At 39.3% G+C, this 25,238-nt stretch overlaps 1 protein-coding gene across 4 annotated transcripts in view; it reads right to left on the minus strand.

Annotated features, from left to right (window-relative positions):
* The window catches only part of CHD7 (chromodomain helicase DNA binding protein 7), a 184,520-nt gene that overhangs the window by 61,301 nt on the left and 97,981 nt on the right, over positions 1-25,238 (minus strand). For all 4 annotated transcript variants that reach the window (XM_084619507.1, XM_084619504.1, XM_084619506.1 and 1 more), the window contains exon 3: positions 7,666-8,096. In XM_084619507.1, the coding sequence (XP_084475633.1) occupies positions 7,666-8,096 (431 nt within the window). The remainder of the gene's footprint in view (positions 1-7,665; positions 8,097-25,238) is intronic.

The following is a 25,238-nucleotide window of genomic DNA, read 5'->3' on the forward strand; positions in this document are numbered from 1 at the left end:
GTAGAATCATACTCAAATTTGTCAAGTGAAAAACTGAAATAGGCAGACATCTCAAGAACTTTTAAACAGCTTCCATTTATTTACATTCATAATTGCATATCAGGGATGCTAGTTGGAAAAAAGTGGTAATGTTCAATTCTGTAACATCTAATAAGAAACAAACTTCAATTGATTGAAGCATTTATCAAATGAGAGCATATTTATATTATTAAGGTTTGTAAAACAAATCATACAAATACAAATATACTTGGTTTTAAGAATTTCTAGGATGTATTTTTCCTGCTTTGTAACAAGGCTATATATTTAAAAACAATGTTCACAAGAGATTTGTATGTTTACACATTAATATATTGGGAAATTAAAAAATAAAACTTAATTAGAGCAAAGTTCTAGGGCACAGTAATACAGTTTAGCTTTCAAAAAAAATCTCAAATTCTGACAACGTTCTAAAGAGTTTGGTACCACTGAAAGAACCACATAAGACAAATCATTAAAAAAATAAATAATCTATAAAACAGTTCCCCTTCCAATCGTCCTAGTGTGCATGCTACACATGGACAGAAGTCTCCCCTACTATGAGGCTCCATTTCCAGCATTTATTTCCGCTCTAACTGCCACAAATTATACAATACTACAGCTGAACACTGGGCCCCTTTCCTTTCATCTGCACGCCAAGAGCAATCAGATTACCCTGGTAACCAGTGGTCACATGACCAGCACCTGCTCTTTTGGCTGGATGCCACTGACTAAAGCCATCTGCTTCTCTCAATCAGCTTTCAAACATTCTCAACACCTGCGCTGCAGCGTTTTGTGGTTTCTTTTATCAAATCAGTGCAAAACTGCTTCCAAAACTTTACATATTTCTCAAATTTGTTTAAATCAAAGGTAAGCTTGTCAGGGAGTTGAACCATTGCCAGGTAAAGTAAGTTGACAGGCTAGTACTTTTCACTGGTGACCTCTATAAATCAGAGCAAAACATACAATTTAATTTAGTAGTAGTTACTGTGCCCTGGGTGCACTATCACATATGAATAACAGCCTTAATGTCCTGAAGAACAGCATAGCCCAGGTTTGGTAAAATATCAATTTGCTGAAAGGCAAGAAAGTGCTAATGATCCTCTGTCTGCCCTTCCTAAGAATGCTCTATGGAATGTTCACAAATTTGTTCAAGTCATACAGCATCTCCAAAGGCTTATCACACAGGAAGATTCAGACAAAGAATATGCATCCAAGTGAGGTACTTGTAGCAGATTTAACTACACAAAGATTTCTTTCTGAACTCTATTAGACCTTCCCCTCTTAGTAACAGTAGAGGGTGTGAGCTAAACACCTTCATATGTGCCTTTTATGACCTACATATACAAGCTGTGCTTCAACTCCCCCAAGTCTCTCTTAGTAACAGGAGATACGTACTAAGTAATTTGGACAGGATTTCAAATCATCCTCATGCCAGGTCTGCTGCAAAGCAGGTACATATAGAAGTACTATTCACGTGGGGGGGAAATCTAAATTGCTTCATGACAGTAATTTTTCTACAAGTCCTATATTTGGCTTTAATGAACAAGTAAATTGCAGATTCCATTGTTCAATAATTACAATTATTTTTTAAAATCTATTTATCCACTACATCATTTAGAAGAGAAGGTGAAGGAAACTACAAAAGCAACAAGGCTCAATCTCTAAACTGAGTGAGGATTTGCATCCATACTATAGTCATGCTGTAGGCCCACTGGGAGGTGACTTCACCTGGTGGGTTGAAACAAACACTTCCTGAAGCTGTCAACAATCTTGCTTTCCTCTCCATGTTTAACAAATCAGCTCTAATGTTCATAACTGCTAAGTGGATCCCTTACAACCTGCTTTTCTACCTAACTAGTTAAATCCACCTGCTAATAAAAAACACCCCATTCAGAGTTTAGATAGTTCAGGTATTTAGGGCTCAATTTTTAGATGTAGGTACATAAAGTTGGGTGCCTAAATACAAATTTAGGTATCTAAAACCTATGTTAGACATCTAAAAACTGACTTTAATACCTTAGGTGCCTGTATTAAATATCAGTATGTACAGGTACAGGATGGTATTTCCTAAATTTTTGGAATAAATTCAAGATAATGAGATAGGCTACTTGTACATACAGTATTTAGGTCATAGGCACAAGGCCTCACAGGCCAAGTGGTTCCAGACACCAAACAGAATGCATCAACCTGGCACAGTTTAAAAAATAATAATAAATAAATCATCAGAATTTGCTGTTAAAAATAGCCTTTTTATTTAAAGCCTATATACCAGGCATCATTTCAGATTACATGATTCGGAATCCAGTATCCAATACTAACTTTGTGTTGAATGTTCTTATTCCTTAAGGCAGCATACCATACTGTCCCAAATAAAATCACTAGCAGCACAGACATCAGAATGGCAATGGGGGACAACAATAATAAAAGAATGACAGTAAGAGAAGAAAAGCATGACAACAGGAAGAAAGAACTGAAGTTGGAGACAATATGTATCCCAACAAAATAGTGCTTTTTGTAAGTCAGACAATAAACCATCACCAGAAGAGCCAGGTCAATGCATCACAAACTGGGATTGCTGAATCATGCGACTTGAAAGTATCAAAAAAACAGCATGGCAGGCTCCAAAGGATTGAGCAGGGAGGTCAACTAGTTCTTGTTATAAACGTACTGTTGCTGGGTTATTTAATCTACTCAGGGATTACTAACTGGTCTGTTTATTCATTAGTGTAATTTAAAAGAGTGTCAAGGTTGACCAAAATATTGGATGGGTACTCTTATTGTTGTCCAAAAATCCAAATAAATAAATCCTATGGTTAAGATTCAGATCTTTCTTTTTTCATTTGTGGGACACTAGCCCACAGACAAATTTCTAAAATGAACCCTGCAATAAAGGGAAAACCTGAAAAAATTAATATGCAAGCACTTGCCCTACAAAAATGAATTCAGCAAACAACCCTGCTCCCCAGTCGAGTTCTGCTCCCCAGTCCACCTGACAACAGAGTAGGGGAGCGCCATGCCAACCCAGAGCACTGCAGGCATGCACTCAAGGAAAGTGGATGAGTCTCGCGACTAGCGCTCTGCTTATGTGCTGCAAGCAGAAGACACATCAGAATGCCCTGCAGGGATGAATGATCCTCTCCCCCATTTCTGGTGGAGATGGAAGTCTGCTTCCATCCTCTGTAGACGAGAATGTTGCATTACCACCACCCCATTCCAGTAGCTTTGGACTGCAGGAAGGAGAGAGGAGCTTCATTCCAGAAGGTAATTACTTGGATATACACAGTAATTCAGAATTTAGTAAACACTCACTAGTCAAGGTGATACAAAAGACAAGAGTTCCCCCAGCAGGGTCCAAGAGCTCTGAGGGTGAAAAAGCCAATGGTTCCTTTTATTCACCAAGCAAGATGCTGCCCTAGACTCCATCTTTGTTATGGCGTTTTGCTTAGGTTTAGTCCTCTTGATAACAGGTAGAGAGAAGGCTTTAACACACAAATCCTCCCAAACTTAATTACAGGTAGCAGCCGTGTTAGTCTGTATCCGCAAAAAGAAAAGGAGGACTTGTGGCACCTTAGAGACCAAATTTATTTGAGCATAAGCTTTCGTGAGCTACAGCTCACTTCATCGGATGCATTCAGTGGAAAATCCACTGAATGAATCCGATGAAGTTAGCTGTTGCTCACGAAAGCTTATGCTCAAATAAATTTGTTGGTCTCTAAGGTGCCACAAGTCCTCCTTTTCTTTTTGCCAAACTTAATTGTGTCCCTTGCACAGGGCTGTTTTGCAATACAAATATAAAGAGCCAGGGGGCTTTGTTACAACATGGTTATCCTGTGCCCGGCTCAAGATATTGGTTATGAATGGGCCTACTGTGTCCCATAACTGGACTAAAACCTTGCATTTAGGTTAAAGTCCCCACACTAGAAGTGTTAACCACATTGTAACTAGGTCACAAACAACCATGTAATAACCAAGTAATCTGACTCTCATACATAATGTAGACTGCACCTTAAGTGACTGCTTTAAGGAGAGCTGCATGGACTTTAGGAGTAGATTCTGGGCATTTCAGAAGTGTACATTTCCCCATCTTCCTCAAAACTAATGGACGTTTTCCTGAAGACACAGAGACAGACAAAAAACTTACTACTCCCTCTCCCCCAAATGCTGGCACTGACAAAATTTCTGTACAACCAGGGATATAGTGAAACATTTTCTAAAAGCTTTTAGAAAAACCAAAAGCTTTTTAGATGTTTTATATTCAGTTGAAATAACTAATAGAAACAATGGCAGCAGGGAAGAACAAATTTCTTTCAGTCTGGTAGCCCAGATTACTAAAAGGAAAATTGGCAGACTTTAGTGACCCACATAATCCTTGGCACACATGTAGTTAATATACTGAAAGAATGTTTTTGGATACTATCTTATCTGTACTCAGGGCCCAAAATTTTGAAATCTCTCAAAAATATTATATGGCTACAGTGATCTTGAACTGATTTATAGAGAGAAAGATTTTTTTCCCCTTCATTTCTTCCAGCCTCCTTTTACTATTGCTTGTAGGGTCACGCTAACAGCCACAGGAAGTTAAACCATGCCATCCTAGTCCATGGATTTGCTTTCCAAAAGTACCAACTGTACAATGAAATTCACTTTTGAAGTATTTTGAAGTTTCCTAGATTTCTGGGATGTCACTGGAAATGTATTTCACATGAGCACTACAAAAGTCAACTTCTTCTGTTATCCATCTGTTTTGTTCACCATGTGATTAAGGTGTATCTCTACCCGGCAGTTTACACATTTCTTCAAGGTTTACTCCAAAGAAAGGAGGAGGGACGATTCCAAGATTTTTCTATACTTTCATGGTCGATAAGAGGATTACATGGCTAGTTAATTCTGATGTGCTGTTTTAATAAAAGTATGCATATTGATTAGAATAATCTGCTACTTTAGTATATATTGCCCATTTTATAATTGAATTCAATTTATTTTTTCATCCTTTCACTTCAGTGGCAGTTTCTGCCTCTGTCTGTGTACTATCTATGTAGCAATACTTTTTGAACGATCCAGTAAAAGGGGTTACCCTTTTCCAACTGAATTTGAATAATGGAAATGTCTCATATGTTGTATGTAGAGAGACACCTCTGATGGTCTCTGAATTCTCTCTCATTTCAAACACTTATCCCATCCCCTAAGAAAATGGCTTTTTACATAAACTCAAGTTAGTTTATTAGAGATTGAAAGTAACCAGTATCACAGAACTTTCCAAACGCAAAATTGCCACTACTGTAATCCAATGCCTAGAAGCAAGCTACTATGATAATATAACGAGCACTAACATAGCCAAAACACCCCATCACCTTCAGCACCACATATTCGATTTACGTAATTATCCTTTGCCACTCAATTTACATTTAGGTGCATCCATTTTAGTCATCTCTGCTATTGTGATGTTATAGCCTTCCTAGTGAGGTAGCACTATAGCAAGATCAAGATGCATCACTTAAGATTCCTCTGACTAGCTGAAGCACTGTGGCTCAACAGATTATTGGTTTAGCCTGTTGATTTACTTAAAACTTTGATTCAATTACAAATGTTACTGGACAGATTTCCTAGTCGGTGGCATTGCGTGGCAAAAGCAGGTAAATATCTTTCACAGAAGTCATATTCCTTAGCAATCCGTTACCCTTCCTAAGTCAGCAGGTTCTTTGACAATGTTTACCTCCCAGATACTGAAGCTATCAAAGCAGATACACTGAAGTGAATCTGGACTTGAAAAGTACATTTGGCAATAATGAATCAAGGCTGTGACTGACTGGGCAAGTACACTTTTCTTAAACAGTCTTGCCTATTGGGGTAAGAGGCTGCAAGTGTTGTTCATGATCCCATGTACATGTTTCCCAAAGAGTGGTAAGAATATAACTTTGCAACTATGAGAAGTATTACAAAATTCACCCATCCAATTGCAAGGGATACTGCAAAGGTAGGAGGAAAAAGAATAAAGTCTCCCCCCCCCCCACAGGCATGCAAGAGAGCAGCTCTGTTTCCTGAAAGGAGAGTCCACTCCCCTGCCCGCAAAGTGTGGTCCCATGCCTTCACTTGGTGTGACCCTGCACAGACTTATCACCCTGGGTTATGTGGCATCTCAAATATTGAGGCCTGATGTCAATCCCAATTCATAGGAAACTACATATATTTTGGAACCAAGTTCTTTCTAACCTTGGTTTGTTAAACATTATTAAATTCTGAAAGACTGTCTATAGAAACTATATTCATAGAACCTAGCTGAAAAGGTTTGCAATGAGAAGTTTTTTTTTGTTTTTTTTTTTTTTTTAAATAAATCTCAAGTTTTTCAGTTCTTGATGTAGGAATGGCTGGGTGAGACCTGTGTTATGGTGAGAGGCTGAATTAGATAATCATAAAATAGTCCCTTCCCTTTGTGGCCTTTAAAAAAGGCAAAAAAACTTCGCAAAACCCAAAAAATATGAATATCCTGTCCCCAGGCAAACTAATCTTTTCATTTAGCTGATACAATACTCTAGTTTCAAAAGACTACAGTGGGAAAGCTGTTCAGTCCACTACCTAGATTCAGTAACATGTACCTGAACATTAAACTACAGTAATACATTTTTTTTTGTAAATTATAAGTAGGTTCAACTGTACTGAAAAGCTAATAAAGCTTTTACAGGTTTCAGAGTAGCAGCCGTGTTAGTCTGTATTCACAAAAAGAAAAGGACGACATGTGGCACCTTAGAGACTAACAAATTTATTTGAGCATAAGCTTTCGTGAGCTACAGCTCACTTCATCGGATGCCACAAGTCCTCCTTTTCTTTTTGTGAAAGCTTTTACAAAACACTTCACCCTGCCTATTTACACAGATTCTTCAATAAACACTAGTTTTGCTATCTACCCGACTAACCTTTCATTCTTACTAGAAGTCCATACTATCTGAGCTTCATTTATCCATATATCTGTATTAGAAAGAATTAAACAGTAACCAACCTTGCAGAATACATGCAAATCAGATTTGTTAATCAAAATTGTTTTTAATCTTAATACAAATGGATTCTGCAAACTGATTTGGATTAACCAGGTCTGGCTGTGCTTCCATCTGGAAGTTATATATTTTCTAACATTAGCCACATCTTGAAAAACAGATTCAGATGTTTGGAACAGGTTCAGAACAGTTGTAAGAAATTTTAGATACAAATGAAAAAATCAGTTTTAATATTTTTCCCTTCTCAGTTTTCTCAGTGAACATTTGTACTCGTGATAATTTTTTTTTGGGAGGGAAGGAGGGTTTGCTTTGGAATGACTGTACAGTACTGCGATTTGATCTCTCTTATATGGCCTACTAGGATTTTAACCCTGATCCTAAAAGGGATCACGAAGCCAAGTGGAGATCATTCTCCTGTTCCAACTACGAGGAAACAGGGTTAGAGAGGCTACAATTTTTGTATCAGCATAACTATTTCACTTAGGGCTGTGTGGGTTTTTTGCCCCTCCCATTTTTTTTTTAAAAAAAGGGAAAAAATAATTAAAATTGGTACAATCCCGAGCCAACAAAATTATTTCCCCCATTCTTTTTGTATTTTTTTTTTAAATCCCACAAATACATACAGTACAAATACCCAAAGAGGTATTTCCTGACCTACCTTGTCTTTTTGCTGGTCTTGGGTTTTGGTGTGGTATTTTTTGCTTTCTTTTCCTTTGGCTCTTTGGGAGGCTTAGGGGTTTTGGGAGGCTTGGGTTCCTTAGGCTCCTTCTTTTCCTTGGGTTCTTTAGGATCCTTCAGCTCCTTTTTTGACTTGGGCTTTTTCTTTTTCTTTTTCTCTTCTTGGGAGCAATCCAATGAGTTCCTGGTTTGATCCTGGCTGTCAAGACCACCAGGAAAATCTTCCTTACCAAAACCTTTACTAGGACCCTCTGCAAGAATGTGATTGTTTTTCTTTTTCTTCTTCTTTTGCTGAGGCTGCTGTTCAATCGGTGGCAGGTAATCATCATTTTTCACTAGCTGGGTATTCAGTCCACTAACCTGAGTCATATCCGGCACTGGTTTCTCTACAAAGGGCTCCGATGGAGAATGCTAAGAAATACAAATAGGCATTAAATTAGTATAGCATAATAAAAACACACATTTGTTGTCCATAAAATTGTTTACTTAAAGCTCTCTATTTTAGGGCTGAGAGGTCATGGAGGGAGACGAGAAAACAGAAGGTGAAGTTAATTGGTAACATTTCAAACAAATATTGTACAATAATTGTAAGCATTGCTATGCTGCGGGTAAGGTTGTTGCAGATCAGCTATAAAGTACTGAATATTGCAAGTATAAAATTATTCTTAAAAACGCCATATAAAAAGGTATAAATCCACAAACAAAATTTCATAAACCAAATAAAATTCACTTATACTTAAAAATGAAAAAATAAGGCAGACATTGGCCTCATCCAGCCAACCAGCTTGTTTTATTTAGCCTGACCATATGAAGCTGGTGAATGTATTTTGGAGGGCTGGGAGTTGAGGGGGGCAGGGGAGCTGGCAGTGGCATAAGCTGGGTGGCGTAACAGCAGAGCCCCTTCCATGGTGGCATGATGGAGGGCCAGCCAGGCCAAATTTGACTGCCATTACGACTTGAAACATGAGGTCCTGCTGACCCCAATCTCTGCCTCCACTCTGCTCCCCTTCAACACAGGCTCCAACTCCGTCCCATGACATCTAAGCTCTGGTTACTTCCTATGCTTGGTGGAGAGTGAAGACCCTGGCTGAAACCTCATTGGCTTTCAGCTCCCAAATCATTAATGGGTAGGCAGTAACGAGCTGGGAGGCATGGGACAGATAAACTGTGCTGATGAGGCAGTAACACTTTTACTAAAAGACTGTGCACCACAGCAACCTGGCTCAATATTTAATTTTTGGGGGAGGGAGGCTGTTTTCTTTATCGCCCACCAAAGGGGTTTTTAGTGGATTTTATGGCCCTCTGCTATTCTAAAGTTGTCCATCTCTGAAATAAAAAGTTGTTTATATAAGACTTTCCTATATTCTGGTAACAGCTATTTTGTATGAGTAATCTGGGAAAAGTTACTTACTTACATGGAACTTTTGTCATCTGAAAATAAGTATTAACTTTGGCTTCTATATATACAGCTAGAAAATTAATAGGACACAATCATAGGGTGCATTTACACAAGAGAACTGCATCAGTGCCATTCACACTAGTGCATGCATGACATCAACATTTTGACCAACATCCCAAGGATTGAACTGAGGACCTCCAGAGCTAAGAGCATGATCTTTTACAGTATACGCTGTAGAGCCATGGTTCTCTAGGTGGGGTAGTAATGGACTCTTATCCTCTGCAGATCGGGCAAAAAGGAGGACTAATACAAAAACATCCATGCTGTTCTGAGTGTACCATGTTCCATGGGTGTACCAGTGTTTTGAGTGTACCATGCTCTCACACAGCACTCCTCGAAAGCATTACCTATGTGCTGTACATGTCCGGGGTGGGCAAACTTTTTGGCCCAAGGGTCACATCTGGGTATGGAAATTGTATGGCGGGCCATGAATGCTCATGAAATTGAGGGTTGGTGCAGGATGGGGTGAGGGCTCCAGATGGCGCAGGGGGTTGGGATGTGTGTGTGGGGGGTGGAGGGGTGAAGGCAAAGGATCTGGCTGGGGGTGCAGGCTCTGGGGTGGGGCTGGGGATGACGGGTTGGGAGCGCAGGAGGCTGCTCCGGGCTAGAACTGAGGGGTTTGGTGGGTGGGAGGGGGATCAGGGCTGGGATAGGGGGGTTGGGGCACGAGAGGGGATCGGGGTGCAGGCTACAGGTAGCACTTACCTCAAGTAGCTTCCAGAAGCAGCAGCACATCCCCACTCCGGCTCCTATGCAGAGGTGCGGCCAGGCGGCTCTAGGTGCTGCCCTGTCCGCAGGTGCTGCCCCGCAGCTCCCATTGGCTGCGGTTCCTGGCCAATGGGAGCTGTGGGGGCAGCGCTTGGGGCAGGGGCAGTGTGCAGAGCCTCCTGGCTGCCCCACATATAGGAGCTGAAGGGGAGGCATGCTGCTGCTTCTGGAAACCACGTGGAGTGGGACAAGCCCCTGACCCTGCTCCCCGGCTGGAGTGCCAGAGCAGGGCAAGCCCCGGACCCCACTCCCCAGCGGGAGCTCAAGGGCCAGATTAAAGTGTCTGGAGGGTCTGAGGCATTCCCTGGGCCGTAGTTTGCCCACCTCTGTATGTGTCCCACAGTTCCTGGCACAAAACTCTGGAGCAAGTATAGAATGTCTGTTTGCACCTATTCTTGTTTTTGCTTTGTTCCACTCAGTGCTTTAGATAGTTCTGCCCTACACAACTACCCACACAAATGCTGTGAAGACAAGGAGTTATGTCCTGCTATGCCTTCACACTATCAATGCAGATGCAACTAGCTTCCCTCCACACCCATGGGATCTCCTACTAGATCAGCTCAGAGTCCGATGATCCAGAGTTTGCTATGACACTATTGAGGATGTAAGGAGCAATATTACTGCTTTTCCTTGCATTACTTTTACAACTGTATATTTCGTTGTGTAGTTTTCCTTTCTTATTTCTTTTTGAATTTTGTTTCATTGAATTGTTTTCTTTTTTTGTTCACTCTCAAGATGAGGGAATGAGATGACAGGCCTGATTCCAAACGGAAGATAGCCCTACACCAGGCTTTTCCTGAGGTCCAGCCTTTTGGAAGACAGGGATCACTGAGCCATGGGAAGGTAAGTAGTGAGGTTGTTTCAAATTTATCAGACACCTTACTGATAGAGGCCAATATAAAACATGGCATCCCTAAGTATAGTCCAGGATAACACGTGGGAATTACCAAATCAGATCATTCATGTGGTCCATATAGTTCTGTATCTGACAGTACAAACAGATACTTCAGAAGAAGGTGCAAACAACCTGAAGTTAGGCATATGTGCCTGCACATTAGGTCTCCTCCTAAATCCCTATAAGAAATTGGCTTCCACTCTGAAGCATGAGGTTAAATATCTCTTCCAAAATCTGTTCACATTAGTGATCACTATTATCCATACAAATAGTTATTATAAGTTATTACCCATACAAGTGTTCAATCTCTCTTTTTTAACTTTGCGAAATTTCTGGCCTCAGTATCACCACGTAGCAATGATTTCCACAGTTTAATTACATATGTGAAAAATATTTCCTTTTATTAGTTTTGAATTTGTCACCTTTTAATTTAATTTAATGTCCCCCTATACTTGTGTTATGAGACAAAAAGCAGAAGCCCTTGATCTACCTTTCCTATACCATTCATTATTTTATATACTTTTATCATTTCATCTTATTCATCTCCTTTCTGAAAAATAATAAAAATACCAAGGTCTTATATAGTGCTTTTCATCCATAGCTCTCAAAGTGTTTTACGAAGGAATAATCCCACTTATCAATCTTTGAACCTTCTAATTTTACCAAAGGGGGGGGGGGGTGGGCAGGGAAGATAAGCGACCATTTCTGCACACAGCATTCGAGGTTAGGCTACACCCCATCAACTTACATAAAAGCATTACAATAGTCCCCATATTATTCTCCATTATATACCCATCCTTAAATCTTGTTTAACTGCAACTGCACTTTGAGCCAAGGTTTTCACTCAGCTGCCCACAATGGCACTCAGATCCTTTTCCTGAATGATACAGTGAATTTAGAACCCTGTAAGGTATATGAGTAGTTCAAATGTTTCCCTCCATTGTTCATTTACTTTGCAATCTGCTAGGAATCCCATTACTTTCCATTTTCCCAGGAGACTGGGGTGGTGAACACTCCTCCTAGGCTTTCCTCCAGGTTGCTGCCTTCGGATATCGTCACAAAGACTTTTAAATCACACTTTAGATAGTAGATTTCGTGTTCTGGATATCCTTGCTTAGGTTTAAGCCACTTGATTGCTTTTAGCACTGCTCTTAGTCTGGACAATTAAACTCTATTCAATCAGTTTCGTTGGTAGATATTCAGATCTTCAGGTTTTGGTTCCAATGCTGAGGGGAAATACTTGTTTAAAAATGCTATCTGTGTTGGAATTTTAAAAACAGACATTTCTATTGATCTTAAGTTTTGCAAAAGCTTATTTAAAAGATCTAACTTTTGAGCCAAAGTTGAGTTTTTCTTTTAAAAATGATTCATGAGGATTTAAAAAAAAAAAAATGCCCAGCAGCCAGACAAGCCACTAACATTAACAGTTTCAATAAAGTCTTCTCAATGTATCTGCTCAATGAACTACAAGACTGAGGATGTTTAAATTTTAGCCACTTTTCAAAGTGTGCCTGTGAAGCAAAGTTCACAGGATTGATCCACTGATTTCAAAATGAATGTGCACGCACACAAGCTTTGATGACATTTTTTAATGCAATCCAAAAATATCCGTGCCTTACCTTGCCTCTCCATCTCCTGAATGACTTTTTTCAAAAAATTAAAAAACTATTTAGAACAGACCAGTAAAAACCAGGATATTTGAAGTTAAGGCTCACATTCTCTCCAACTTTCCCCATGTACTATGATGTAAAATTGATGGATATTGCTGTCACAATTTTAACTTCTCTGCCTCATGTCAAGACTTTACATTAAAATGTTTAAAATACTGTTCCCCATCTCATTCATTTAAGAACTTCTCAAAACTAGTGAATTAAGTTTCGTAAAATGTTAACCTGTAGACTTTCACATTCTTTCAGTCCCACTCACTACCTCAAAAAAGCGTATATGTAACATTCACTCAAGTGGTGCTTTAAAATATTTAAATTTATATATTACATGCACAAATTATGTATGAAATTGGAAAGCCAAAAATCTAAAGAAGTTATACCAACTCCTATTCACAATACTAGGTTATTGAGAATTAAAAATAGGCATCCCAGTTCAACCAAAGAAAATACCTTATACATTCAAATATTTCTATATTGCTAGAAATTTTCATTCACATACCTCAAAAGCATCATTAGTGAAACAGCCTGTCTGCTCTAATTAGTTTTCATTTGGTATTACTTTTGTCTCATTTTACTTTGCAAATGTTTTCGTTTAAAATTTTATATCAATATGATCTTTAATTTTTAGCATTATACTTTTCAAAAGTGGGTGTGATTAAGTCCAATTTTCTGTGCACTGTGTGTTAACATTTTTGCACCAAACTGTATATCCCTGACTGACAGCCCCACATTGCTCCCTAGTGTGAAGCTGTGTAGGAGCAGCACAAATCTGGGAGGAGGCTGAGAGATCAGAGGCAGCTTGAAGGAGGCATTTCTCCACCCTAGAACAGTTGTCTGAATTGTTTTTTTTTAAACAGGGTTGAGAAGGGAAGGAAGGTAGGACAGGTTATTACCAGTGAATATTGGCTTAAACCTATCATAGGGACTTATTTCAAATAGTTCTTCATCTTTAAATCTACATTGGATTAACTACAGTTACAGGGTCACAATTTCTAATGACAGAATCCTGTTTTCCGTTTATAAAAAATTACAAAACTATATGTACTACATACATTTACAAAAAGATTGAAAACTTACCTGCACACTTCAGAACACAAATCATTTCCCCCCAACTGTTTTTAGTAATAAATGAGGCCATAATTTAGCATCTTGGTACAGAATTTAATCTTCCACAGAAAAGAAACCAGTAAAGATTAAATACAAATAGGTATTAATCCTGTTTGATATGCAGGCAAAATTATTTTTGGTGCTCTTTGAAATAAGGTGAAAAAGGTGCTCAGAAATATTGCAGTGTTTACTAGACCCACATCTCCTTAAATCTTTTAGAGAAAAGCTGTTTTTGTAAACATTTAACAAAGAACAGATGGCCCGTTTTAATCATGTGAAAAAAACCTGGAGCTCACATTAATACTCCTACAACAGACTACTGGGTCTAGTCACCTCCCTAACCAGCAGTACTGTCTTCAGTAATGCCATTTAATTTTACTATGGACATTTTCTCATCAATTTCCACTGCCTGACAGTTAATCAATGTCATTAACATGCAATATGACCATGCAGGACGTTGCTAAAATCTTGTTATTAGAGCAAACGTGGAGATTCCCAAAGATTTTAAAAATGCAACTTTTTAAAAAAATAACTTGATGCTCAACAAATTACCTTTGATAACAAAATGTTTTCATAAAATTAAAGCCCAGCCATATTTGAATAAATTTCATACAAATATGGCATTTGAGAAAATTCTTCAGATATGTACATTCTCACCCGATTTCACATTTATTTTTTAATTTGCAAACAAACATTAGAAGCTCAAAAGATTTAATAAATTAAAAGTAAAGAAGCTTGTGCATAAGGATGTTTACATATTTAAATCCAAACTCATTTTCCACTGCTCAGAAAAGATGGATGGCTCAAATGAGGCCTGTTATGTAAAGTGGCAGGATGGACAGGATGCAGAATTAATCCAATGAGGGTTAGTGTGAGGGAAAAGGGGGAGGAAATGGTGAGGAATTAAGAAGGAGACTATCTTTCTGTTGCTTGAACAAGGATTGAAACAACGTGAACTATACTTAAGAAGTGATAGCAGATGGGTGTCAGTTCCCTGGCAGAGGAGCCTCTTGAGATATTGAGCTTTTCAGCTCTACAGTAAGAGCAACAGAGTATGTGACGTGACTCAGCTAACTTTGTCAGATATAAACACCAGCATTAAAAAAATCCCTATTTACTTTGACAGCTGAGAAACACCATTTTAATTTGCATCAGGCACTCTTCTAGACTCCAGGAACCCGTTCAGACCCTATGAAGCACATCTAGGATAACCACATTTTATTTACGCTTTTGGAATCTCATCTGTTAATCATGGCATATAACATGAGAAGAAATGTCCAATTAGTTTCCTGACTCCAAAATCTGAACTGCTCCCAACACCATCCGCAAATTATGGGACAATAGGATACAGATCCAAACTTTTCAGTTTAAGCAAACTTTTCCTCGATAACAAGTATAATTCTGGTAAGTTTTATCTCTTCCATCTAAACCATGGTTCTCAAACTTTTGTACCGGTGACCCCTTTCATATAACAAGCCTCTGGGTGTGACCCCTACTTATAAATTAAAAACACATTTTTATATACTTAACACCATTATAAATGCTGCAAGCAAAGCAGGGTTTGGGGTGGAGGCTGACAGCTTGCGACACCCCAGTTTGAGAACCCCGATCTAAACAGATACGCTGATTCTCTTCAGAAAGGTGCAGACAGCATCCAGTGACTGAATTCAGACCTCTTTTTAAAGAGGTGGCGATAGGGGCAAGAGGTTAGACAACAGGAGACAGCAGCAACACATCTGGAAAATAGAGCTGTGTAATGCCAGGGCCCTACCCAATTCTTGGCCATGAAAAATGCATCAAGGACTGTGAAATCTGGTCTCCTCTGTGAAATCTGGTCTTTGGTATACTTTTACCCTATACTATACAAATTCACGGGGTAGACCAGTGTTTCTCAAACTGGGGGTCCCGACCCAAAAGGGGGTTGCCAGGTTATTGTAGGGGGTTGCGGCATTGGCACCCTTACTTCTGTGCTGCCTGGGTGGATGGAGAGCATCGGTGCCAGGTGTTCAGATCTGAAGGCAGCGCCCCACCAGCAGCGCAGAAGCAAGAGTGGTAAAAAGGCCCAACTCTGAAGGCAGCAGTACAGAAATATGGATGGGAATATCATACCTTACTTCTGCGCTGCTCCTGATGGCAGCACTACCTTAACAGCTGGGCGCCCAGCCAGCAGCGGCCACTCTCCATCCACCCAGCTCTGAAGGCAGCATAGAAGCAAAGATGGCAATTCCATGACACCCTCTGCCCCGCTCCCCCCCCCCCCACACACACACACAGACAATAGCTTTGCAGCTCCCCCAACCTCTTTCGGATCAGGACTCCTACAGTTACAACATTGTGAAATTTCAGATTTAAATATCTGAAATCATGACATTGACTATTTTAAAGAAATTAACCCAAATGGACTGTGAGTCTGGTAGGGCCCTAGCCATGGAGGTTAGTCATTAGTAGGTTCAAGCTCGATGACAAGGTCATCAGGGAGATGAAGTCTACACATGCAATATATGCCCCATTCCTATCACTTTGAATCCCTTCATTAGCGTCTCCTCTTTTACTGAATTAAATTCATGCTCCTAATCTTTACCTACCTGTACTAGGCCACATAGGACTTTTCCCCTAAATATCTATCCCCTCATTTTCCTTTTACTTCCCCTCTCACTCCATATGCTCTCCCTAAAACTTTCACCCTCCTGATTCCTTTGCCTTTATACCATTCTTGGTTTCGGGCTCTCTTTCATGCTGCCCCCTGCATCTGGAACATGCTCAGGCCTAGTCGACACTAGGAAAAATAGTAACAGCAGTAGTCCAGCTGCAAAGTTGGAAGACTCAGAAGACAGGGCTCACCACAATATGTTTGTCAACCCTGCAATTGAAGGTGTGCTTGGAGCTGGTATAGGCATACCCATGTTAGCTATAATCCAGTGAACGCGGCTAAAATTAGTGGTGTAGATCCAGCAGTACAGGCTGCGCAAGCCCGACCAGAACCCTCGATACGTACTCTCATTACTAGAGCCCACACTGGGATCAGTGTTGCCATGTCTTCATTCCTATGCACTAGTTAGATTAAACCTACTATGGGAATGCTTACATGAGCTGCAATCACACCTTCGATTTCAGTACAGACACACCCATAGTCTTAATCAACTACTAGTACAGATGCACCAGTGCTGGAATATGGGTACAGCCTCACTGTCATCCATCAAGACTATTCTTTCTTCTCTAAATCCCTCTGTGCACCCCATCTCTTCAAATAATCTTTCCTCATTCTCATCCCATGCTCTTCTGCTCCTAAACCACCATCCGAAATTTAACTGCAAGATCTTTTGGGGGCGGGGTAGATTTGATAGTATATAAGTGTTCAGGCAAAACAGCATCATTCACTGCCATTCACTTACAAGATACAATAGTAATAAGACCTCAAATACTTGTCATAGTTAATATTTCAGGATCCAGGATGACAGCTGATTTGATCTGCTACAACTAATTTTTTCAGGAGGTCCCTTTTGCAATATAGGGAAAAGCCAAAATAGTTAAACTTTTTAAGAACAATTCTGAAGAGTTGCCACGTTTTCTTTAAACACTGTAGAAAAGGCTATAGTATTATAAACTATTTTACAAATGGATAGGGTAATAATTAATCTTGTAATTTTGTAACTCTGGAAACACATTGCCATGTCTCATTAACACCTTTCGAACAAGAAATAGTGTTAACAGGCCACTTCACCTTGAATGGTCCCCTAAACTATCTATTCGATCTTGTATTTAGCTGTGACACTGAGTACCTTTCCCAGACCTGAAGAAGAGCTCTGTGTAGCTTGAAAGTTTGTGTCTCTCACCAACAGAGTTCGTCCAATAAAAGATATTACCTCACCCCACTTTTTGTGTCTCATATCCTGGAACCAACATGGCTACAACACCGCAGCATATGACAACAGTTATTAGTCATTTTCCCCTGGGCTTTATAATTCCTAAATTGTAGTCTGTGAAGCACTGAGCATTTGGTGGTGGCGATTGAAAGCTGACTCACATTGTATTGACTCTCCTTGCTTGCCCTGAAAGAATTAGAACTGATAGGAGGGGAAATTGACATGAACAGCAAAAACAGACACTAAAGACAGCTGAATACATACCTACTTTCCAAGCTGCTTTTTCACATAAGCAATTGCTATAGTTGCCACAGCTATTTTATACAGCTGCAAATGGGATGCGGGATGGTCCACAAAACAACAGCTCTATTATGAACTGATCCACAGTATGAAAATGTTGAGGACTCCTGGCTTAAGATAGCAGTGTAAGATCACTGCTAAAGAATTTAGGGTGAATTCTACACATGACAAACCTAGCAATGCGCACATCCTAACTAACTTGACATGTTTTTCCTATGAACAGAGTAGTCAAAACCTCTCAAGTTAACAGATTTTACCAGCTCTAGTTGTACTGCCATCCACACATGATGGGACAAACTGGGCATAGAATTCATCACAGTAACGACCCCAGCTCAACATCTTCACCACCCTGCTAGCAGAGTACTATTTCAAATGGATTCCACTTAGCTAACCTAGAGTCACCTCTATGAAAGTCCCTGACACCAATTTACAGCAGAATGGTAAAGGTTGTACTTCAGTTATCTATGGTCCAAGAGGCAAGAAACATACTAATGAAATTTCCACCCTGCACTTTCAATACTTGTGACCAAAGAACTCAAACACATTAAGCAAAAGGCGGGGGACAGGATGGGCACAGTAAAGGAAGCCTGACGTACACTCAACTAACTCACCATTACTTTTGATCTCATGTCTTTGAAGTATGACCTGAGCCAATGGTCTGATTTTAAATGATTTTGGTTATCCGTTTTCTTATAGTGTAAGCTGGACTTTTCAGTTGCTCCAACACAAGATCAAAAAGGAGCCTAACACTAGAAAATTCCTCTGGTTATTCCAAGAGTACCCATAAACACAAGGTTTACTCTCAACTTTATTTACAACAGGTGCTGGCTATGCAACTTTTGCTAACCTAATGCAAGTTGCCTGGGTAAATTCTCATAACAAACTGAGATTACTCCAGACAAATATTTTGAAGGAATGTTACATAAAACTGCAGAGTTGAAGTAGACAGTTTTGTGGGAAATTCAACACAAGAGTTAGGCTGCTGCTACAAGAAAAAAACCCAACGCCCCCTCCCCACCATTCACCTTAAAGCAAGTTTTGAGAACTACTGTAAGTTGTTTTGCTATATAATTCCTGTAAATAATGGTATATTATAAACAAAAGATGAATTCTTAAGTCATGTGCTTCTCTCTTACTTGCAAAAGATTTCTCTCAGTATAAAACTGAACGCAGTAGCTGTAGCAAAATCAGAACCCTTTTGCAGCTATGTCTAGAAACAAGAAAGCTCTTTTGGAAGGATGAGAATTATATTCTTCGTGCTACCTTCCTACTTTTCCCCCCAACTTAAAAATATGATCTTTCAAGCTAGGTACTGAAGTTCCAGTCTGTAAGGTATAGCCTAAGTTGGAAACAGGCAGTTTCAGCATCACATTCATAATCTTGACATGACATTGTAGCCACACAGTCAGGCCTTGGTTAGTTTTCTTCTTAAGAACTAGCAGTCTTGACTTGTTCAACCCTCTTATAGCCAGGTTATGGTAATTTAGTAATAAATACCCCAAGAATTATTTTTTTTTAATCAAGCAAGGCTTCAGATCACTTATAAAAGTGTTTTAGAATTGCCCTTGTTCATTTAGGTTCTCCTCTAGCAGTAAAGTTCACTTCTCCTACTCACATCTTAAGTGGCATGTTGTAAACTTCACCAGGCTTAGTGCAGAGCAGTACTCCAAATGCCAATACACAGAGCAGACAAGCCACTAACGTTGGTCCAAAAAGATAAACTAGTAAGGTCCATTTATCTTCCCACTTCAGGATGAAATTGGGAAACGAAATTAACTTAATACACACTGAAAATTAGAAGTCCCTTAATATACTAATGTTCTGTCTTTTCTCCCAACCCCATACAAACAGTTAGGGACAAAACTGCTTAATTAATAGCTACATATGAAATTATAAATTCAGAAGATATGCCACTGCTGCTTGTTTAGTGAACTTATAATTCAGAAAGAACAGTATACACTTGGGCCTAGCTCATTAATGAAAGCATCATCATCTAATGGTTAAAGCTCAGAACTAGTAGGCCAGGAGATTTGGGTTCTATTGCCAATTCTGCCATAGACTGACACTTTGGGGAAGTCATCCTTTTTGAACAGCTGTTTCCCCACCTGTAAAACAGGAATACCACCAACCTGACCAGTGCATTGTGAAGATTAATGCACTGTTTACAAAATGAACCTCTTAGATAAAAGATACTTTAGAAGCTCAACATGTTGAGACAATAGAATAAATGGGATGTCTGTAAAATGGTTTCAAAAAATTCATTTTTAGAATATTGTAAAATTTGTATTAATGATATTATGGAATGAATCATCATTTATTCTAGGATTTTGAGTTAAGATTCAGCTTATCTGATTTTACATTTTAGTGTTATAGAAGAGGCTCCCAATACCAGTAAGAATCAAGGGAGATGAACATGCCATCACATGCTATGGAGGGCACTGCTAGCTTTTCATCCTAAGAGTTAAGTTCTTTGACCAACTAAATTGATTGGTTTTGAGAAAGTCTGCACAGGAATAATACATTAACCTACTGGTGCAGTAACAAATGGGGATCCGGTTTACTGGGCCAAGGAAAATAGAATGTGCTCAGTCTACAAAGAAGGTTTCATGAAGTTTGTCACTAAGCATACCTACCAACCACTGCGTGAACAAAGAGCAAAACCCTTCCCCCCCAGAGGTGTAAGCATATAACAGCACTGTTACAGTAGCCAAGAAACAGGGAAACAGCCTATTAATTTCCCCTTTCTCCCAAAATGAATCAAATACTTAACTTTACTGACAGCAGAGTTTAATTACCCTCAACTCATGAAACTTTATTAGAGGTTAGGCAAAGACAGTTTAAGATTTAAAGAGGATAATTATGTCCTTAAGACTCATTCCAGTAGGAGCTACACATGAAACTGAAGCTATTAAAGCAATTAAACATTTTACCAACACTGAAAGGGTCAAAAAAAAAGGGAGGGTCGTTTACCAACTAAAAATATAGTAATGCCAGTGTTATGTAGCTGAAGAGATAATTGACATGACACTCTTTACAGATAGGGCACTGTTTTAGAACCTCTAGTTTTTATTCATGTGCACACACAAATTTTTATAGAAGGAACAGGAGTGACCCCTATTTAAGGTTGCCTAGCACTTCCATTACATCAAATTCTTATAGTTTTTTTTTTGAACAGCTCTAATATTTTCATGGTTTTCAGCAAGATTTTGAAATTTGACAAAGGGCTAGTTCCGCAGTCAGGAAAGTGCCTTTTGCTGTCTTCATGAAAATCAATTCAGATTAGATTGAGTTATAAACCGTTTGTTTTTTTCCTAAAATAAAACACCATTTCCCACCCATTTAACAGAACCTAGTTTGTTTTTGGTTTGGCCAAAACCCAGCAACGTTCTAGAACACTGTATGTGTACCACCTTAGTTTTTCAACTTTAGAATTCCATACAAGGAGCTCAAACCTGGATGTGACACACACAAAATATATTTATATATTCTTCACTTTCTCTTTTATTCCCTCAAAATTCTCATTGATTTAGGACAGGGGTTCCCAAACTGGGGTTCGTGAAATGTTACAGGGGGTTCTCGGGAGAAAATTCCCAAATGGCAGACAGAGCTGTCCCCAGGGACCCCGGGCAGCATGGGCCCAGCAGCCAGGAGCCCCTGGACTTCCAAGAGCTAAGCAGATCAAAGCAAGCATATCTATTACACTGAGGAGATTTAAACTTCAAGACTCCTTATAAGAAATGGAAAGGGAGGTGGATATTTTTTCCTGTTTTTAAAATTAAATAGGCAGCTAGTATTGTTTTTAAAATTATGAAGCACAAGTTTAAGCTTTGTTGTAACATGCATTGTTTGCCTGGTCCACTCAAGACCTGAATGCTTATGTAGGAGGAACTCTGAGCTGGCTTCTTAATATCTTCATGCTGTTTCACATCTGATACTCCTTGATGAAACAGGCTTGTCTTATAACAGGCTTATTTAAAGTGATACAAGCTACAAAAGTGAGATCTTGGAAGAGTGTTGCTGTGTTCATAATGTAATAAAAATACTGTAATTATAAATAATTAATAATAATGTGTAATAAGCATGTCATAAAAACAAATTTTATATTTAAGATCACTACTTATATAATTTATATTCCAGTAAAGGAGAAAATACCTGGAAATATTCATTTTTAGGAGGGGGTTTGCGAGACCTGACATTTTATTGAAAGGGGTTCACAGGTTGTTAAAGTTTGGGAACCACTGATTTAGGAGAAGTTGTAGCACAGCAGAAACCAGGAGACCGCGAGTTCTAAACATGCTCTTTCGACTGGTGCTAGTAACTATACCCTTCCTAACCGATTATTATTATTCTCTTCAAGGCCTTTATACCCCATAAGGAGTGCACAAACTGGGAAGAGAACTCACAGCTTGAACACAAAATACCCAATACAATCAACTTCACCCACAGCCTCTGAAAAGAATAAATATGCCATATCTTTGTCCAGGGCTATGCCATCCATAAATTCAGGTTACTCATGCATAGATGGAGAGTTTACCTACCTTCCATAAATGGAATTCTTCAAGATTTGTGGTCCCTATCTGTAATCCACTGTAGATACGTATATGCTCCATGCAACTAAGACTGGAAGATTCTTGCTAGTAAGGTCTGTTGGCATGTGCCTGCACACACTCTCCCCTTGTGCTCTGAACCAGGGGCATAAAGGGTGGGCTTCTCCAGTTCCGTCTCTGCTGCAAATCACAGTTAAGAGCCAAAGCAGAGATAAAGCAAAGTAGGTAACAGAATATGGATAGGGACAACACATCTCAAAGAACTAAGGTTAAAGAAAGTAAGTAACTGCGACCCTCAGAACACCCCCAATGCCAGTTAGTACACCTGCCATGATATATTACCAAAGGTGACATGAAATATATCACTTAAAAACTAATAACTCACTGATCATTAATACTCATGATTTATGTATAGTAAACCTACAAAGATCTTTACAGATATGTGCTGGAAATATGTTCTTAAAAAGCATCTGGCAAACAGTGCTTAAGCCACACCTATTTCAAACAGGTGGAATGACATTCCTCTGTGTGGATGTGTCTCCAGTGTAAATTAAACAAGGGGTGACCAAAGAAAGAAATGCACATTTACATGAAAGGTAAACAAAGCCATAGAAAAGTAAGTGGGGGAAGCTGACCACTTATAATTTCTGTGGGGGGTGGAGATTGCATCCTCAGGAAGCCTTCCCGCCTCTTGAAACAAGGTCATTGAACTCTGGAAAGATAAAGGCAGAGAGAAAAAGCCATTTTGGCATCCTTCTTCAGAGGAGACAAAGGAACCAAACACTTTGAGCTCTATGAAGGGACCTGGCCAAAGAGTCTAGTCAGCGATTCTGGAAAGGAGACTTGTTGAGAAACACTTCTTTGAACAAGAGAGTCCAGTTTGTTAAATCAGCTTTTAGCCTTAAAAGCATATTTTACCTTTGTTTGCTTGTAACCCTTTATCATCTTTATTCCTTATACTCTGTTTCACTTAAACCTAAGACTTTGTTTAATAAACTTGTTTTACTTTTACTATAAGCCAGTTCAGTGCTTTTATTAAAATAGTGTTTGTTAACCTGCTGCCTGGTTACTGTCTCTTTAAGGAAGCAGGCAACAGTTTTTAAGTGTTCAGTGAGAGGGCTGGATACTACAGGGAAACTTGGGATTGGGCAGGTATTACTGGGTGGTAGAAACCAGGATGTGACCTGCATACTTGTATACTGGCTGTTGGTGTCAGGATTGTGAACCACAGCAACATAGCATTTAAAGCACCAAAAATCCCAGGGCAGATAGTGACCCCTTACTAGATTGCATCAAAGTAACCTCCCTCTTTCTTCTTCAGGTGCATTCCATTGTGAGTGACTGACAAGCACTACTTATGATTTCATTTTGACAAATAGGGAAGAATTGGTTGAAAATTTGGAAGTGGAAGGAAGCTTGGGTGACAGTGATCATGAAATGATGAGTTCATGATTCGAATGAATGATTGGAGGGAAAACAGCACAATAAAGAAGATGTATTTCAAGAAGGCAGACTTTAACAAATGCACAGAGTTGGTAAGTAAGATCCCTTGGGAAACAAGTCTAAGGGGGAAAAAAAAACAATTGAAGACAATTGGCAGTTTTTCAGACAGACATTAAAGGCACAAGACCAAGCTATCCCACTGCACAGGAAAGATAGGAAATATGGCAAAAGACCACCCTGGCTTAACCACGAGATCTTCAATAATCTGAAACTCAGTGAAGAATCCTACAATAAGTGGAAACTAGCTCAAATTACAAATGATGCATATAAACAAGGAGGTATGATGGGATAAAATTAGAAAGGCCAAGGCACAAAATGAGATTAAACTAGCTAGAGACAAAGGGTAACAAGAAAACATTCTACAAATACATTAGAAGCTAGAGGAAGACCAAGGACAACATGAGGAATCACAGACCAGTCAGTTTAACTTCAAGTATCCAGAAAGATAATGGAGCAAATAATTAAATAATCAATTTGCAGACACCTAGAAGATAATAAGGTGATAAGTAACAGTCAGCATGGATTTGTTAAGAACAAATTGTGTCAAACCAACCTAACAGCTTTCTTTAAAGGGGTAACAAACCTTGTTGATTGGGGGGAGGGGAGGAGTGGTAGATGTGGTATCTCTTTACTTTAATAAGGCTTTTGATACAGTCTTGCATGACCTTCTCACAAACAAACTAGGGAAATACAACCTAGATGGAGCTACTATAAAGGTGGGTGCAGAACTGCTTGGAAAACAGTTTCCAGAGAGTAATTATCAGTGGTTCACAGTCAAGTTGGAAGGGCATATCAAGTGGAGTCCTGCAGGGATCAGTTCTGTGTCCAGTTCAGTTCAATACCTTCATCAGTTATTTAGATAATCACATAGAAAGTGCACTTATAAAGTTTGCAGATACCACCAACCTGAAAGGGATTGAAAATGCTTTGGAGGATAGGATTAAAATTCCCGATCATCTGGACAAACTGGAGAAATGGTCTGAAGTAAATAGGATGAAATTCAATAAGGACAAATGCAAAGTACTCCACTCAGGAAGGAACAATCAATTGCACACATACAAAATGGGAAATGACTGCCTTCCTAGGAAGGAGTACTCAAGCATCAAGGTAAGATCCCAAGATGGGGGTAGGTTAGAGTAAACCATCCAGAAGCCCCATAGTCACTGAATGTGTGAAGAGGGAATTGCTGTCAATCAGAGGGCAGCAGGTGCTGATGGCTGCTATATGAAACTGAAGCGAGCCAAGGAGAAAGACCTGGCGATTTCAAGGCAAGTAGGAAGTCCAAAATGGTAGAGATGTTCATTTCCTCTAGGGACATATGGTAAAGTAGAGTTCAAGTATAGAATCTTTTTCATTTAGCTAAGAAACACTTTCTCGTGAATTCTTTTCTACTATTGCTAAGGATGGTTTTAACAGCTACTGAACATTTCTGATCCAGGTTCAA

Source organism: Lepidochelys olivacea, assembly GCF_965140295.1.
Source record: "Lepidochelys olivacea isolate rLepOli2 genome assembly, chromosome: 2".
In the NCBI taxonomy this organism is placed as follows: Eukaryota; Metazoa; Chordata; order Testudines; family Cheloniidae; genus Lepidochelys; species Lepidochelys olivacea.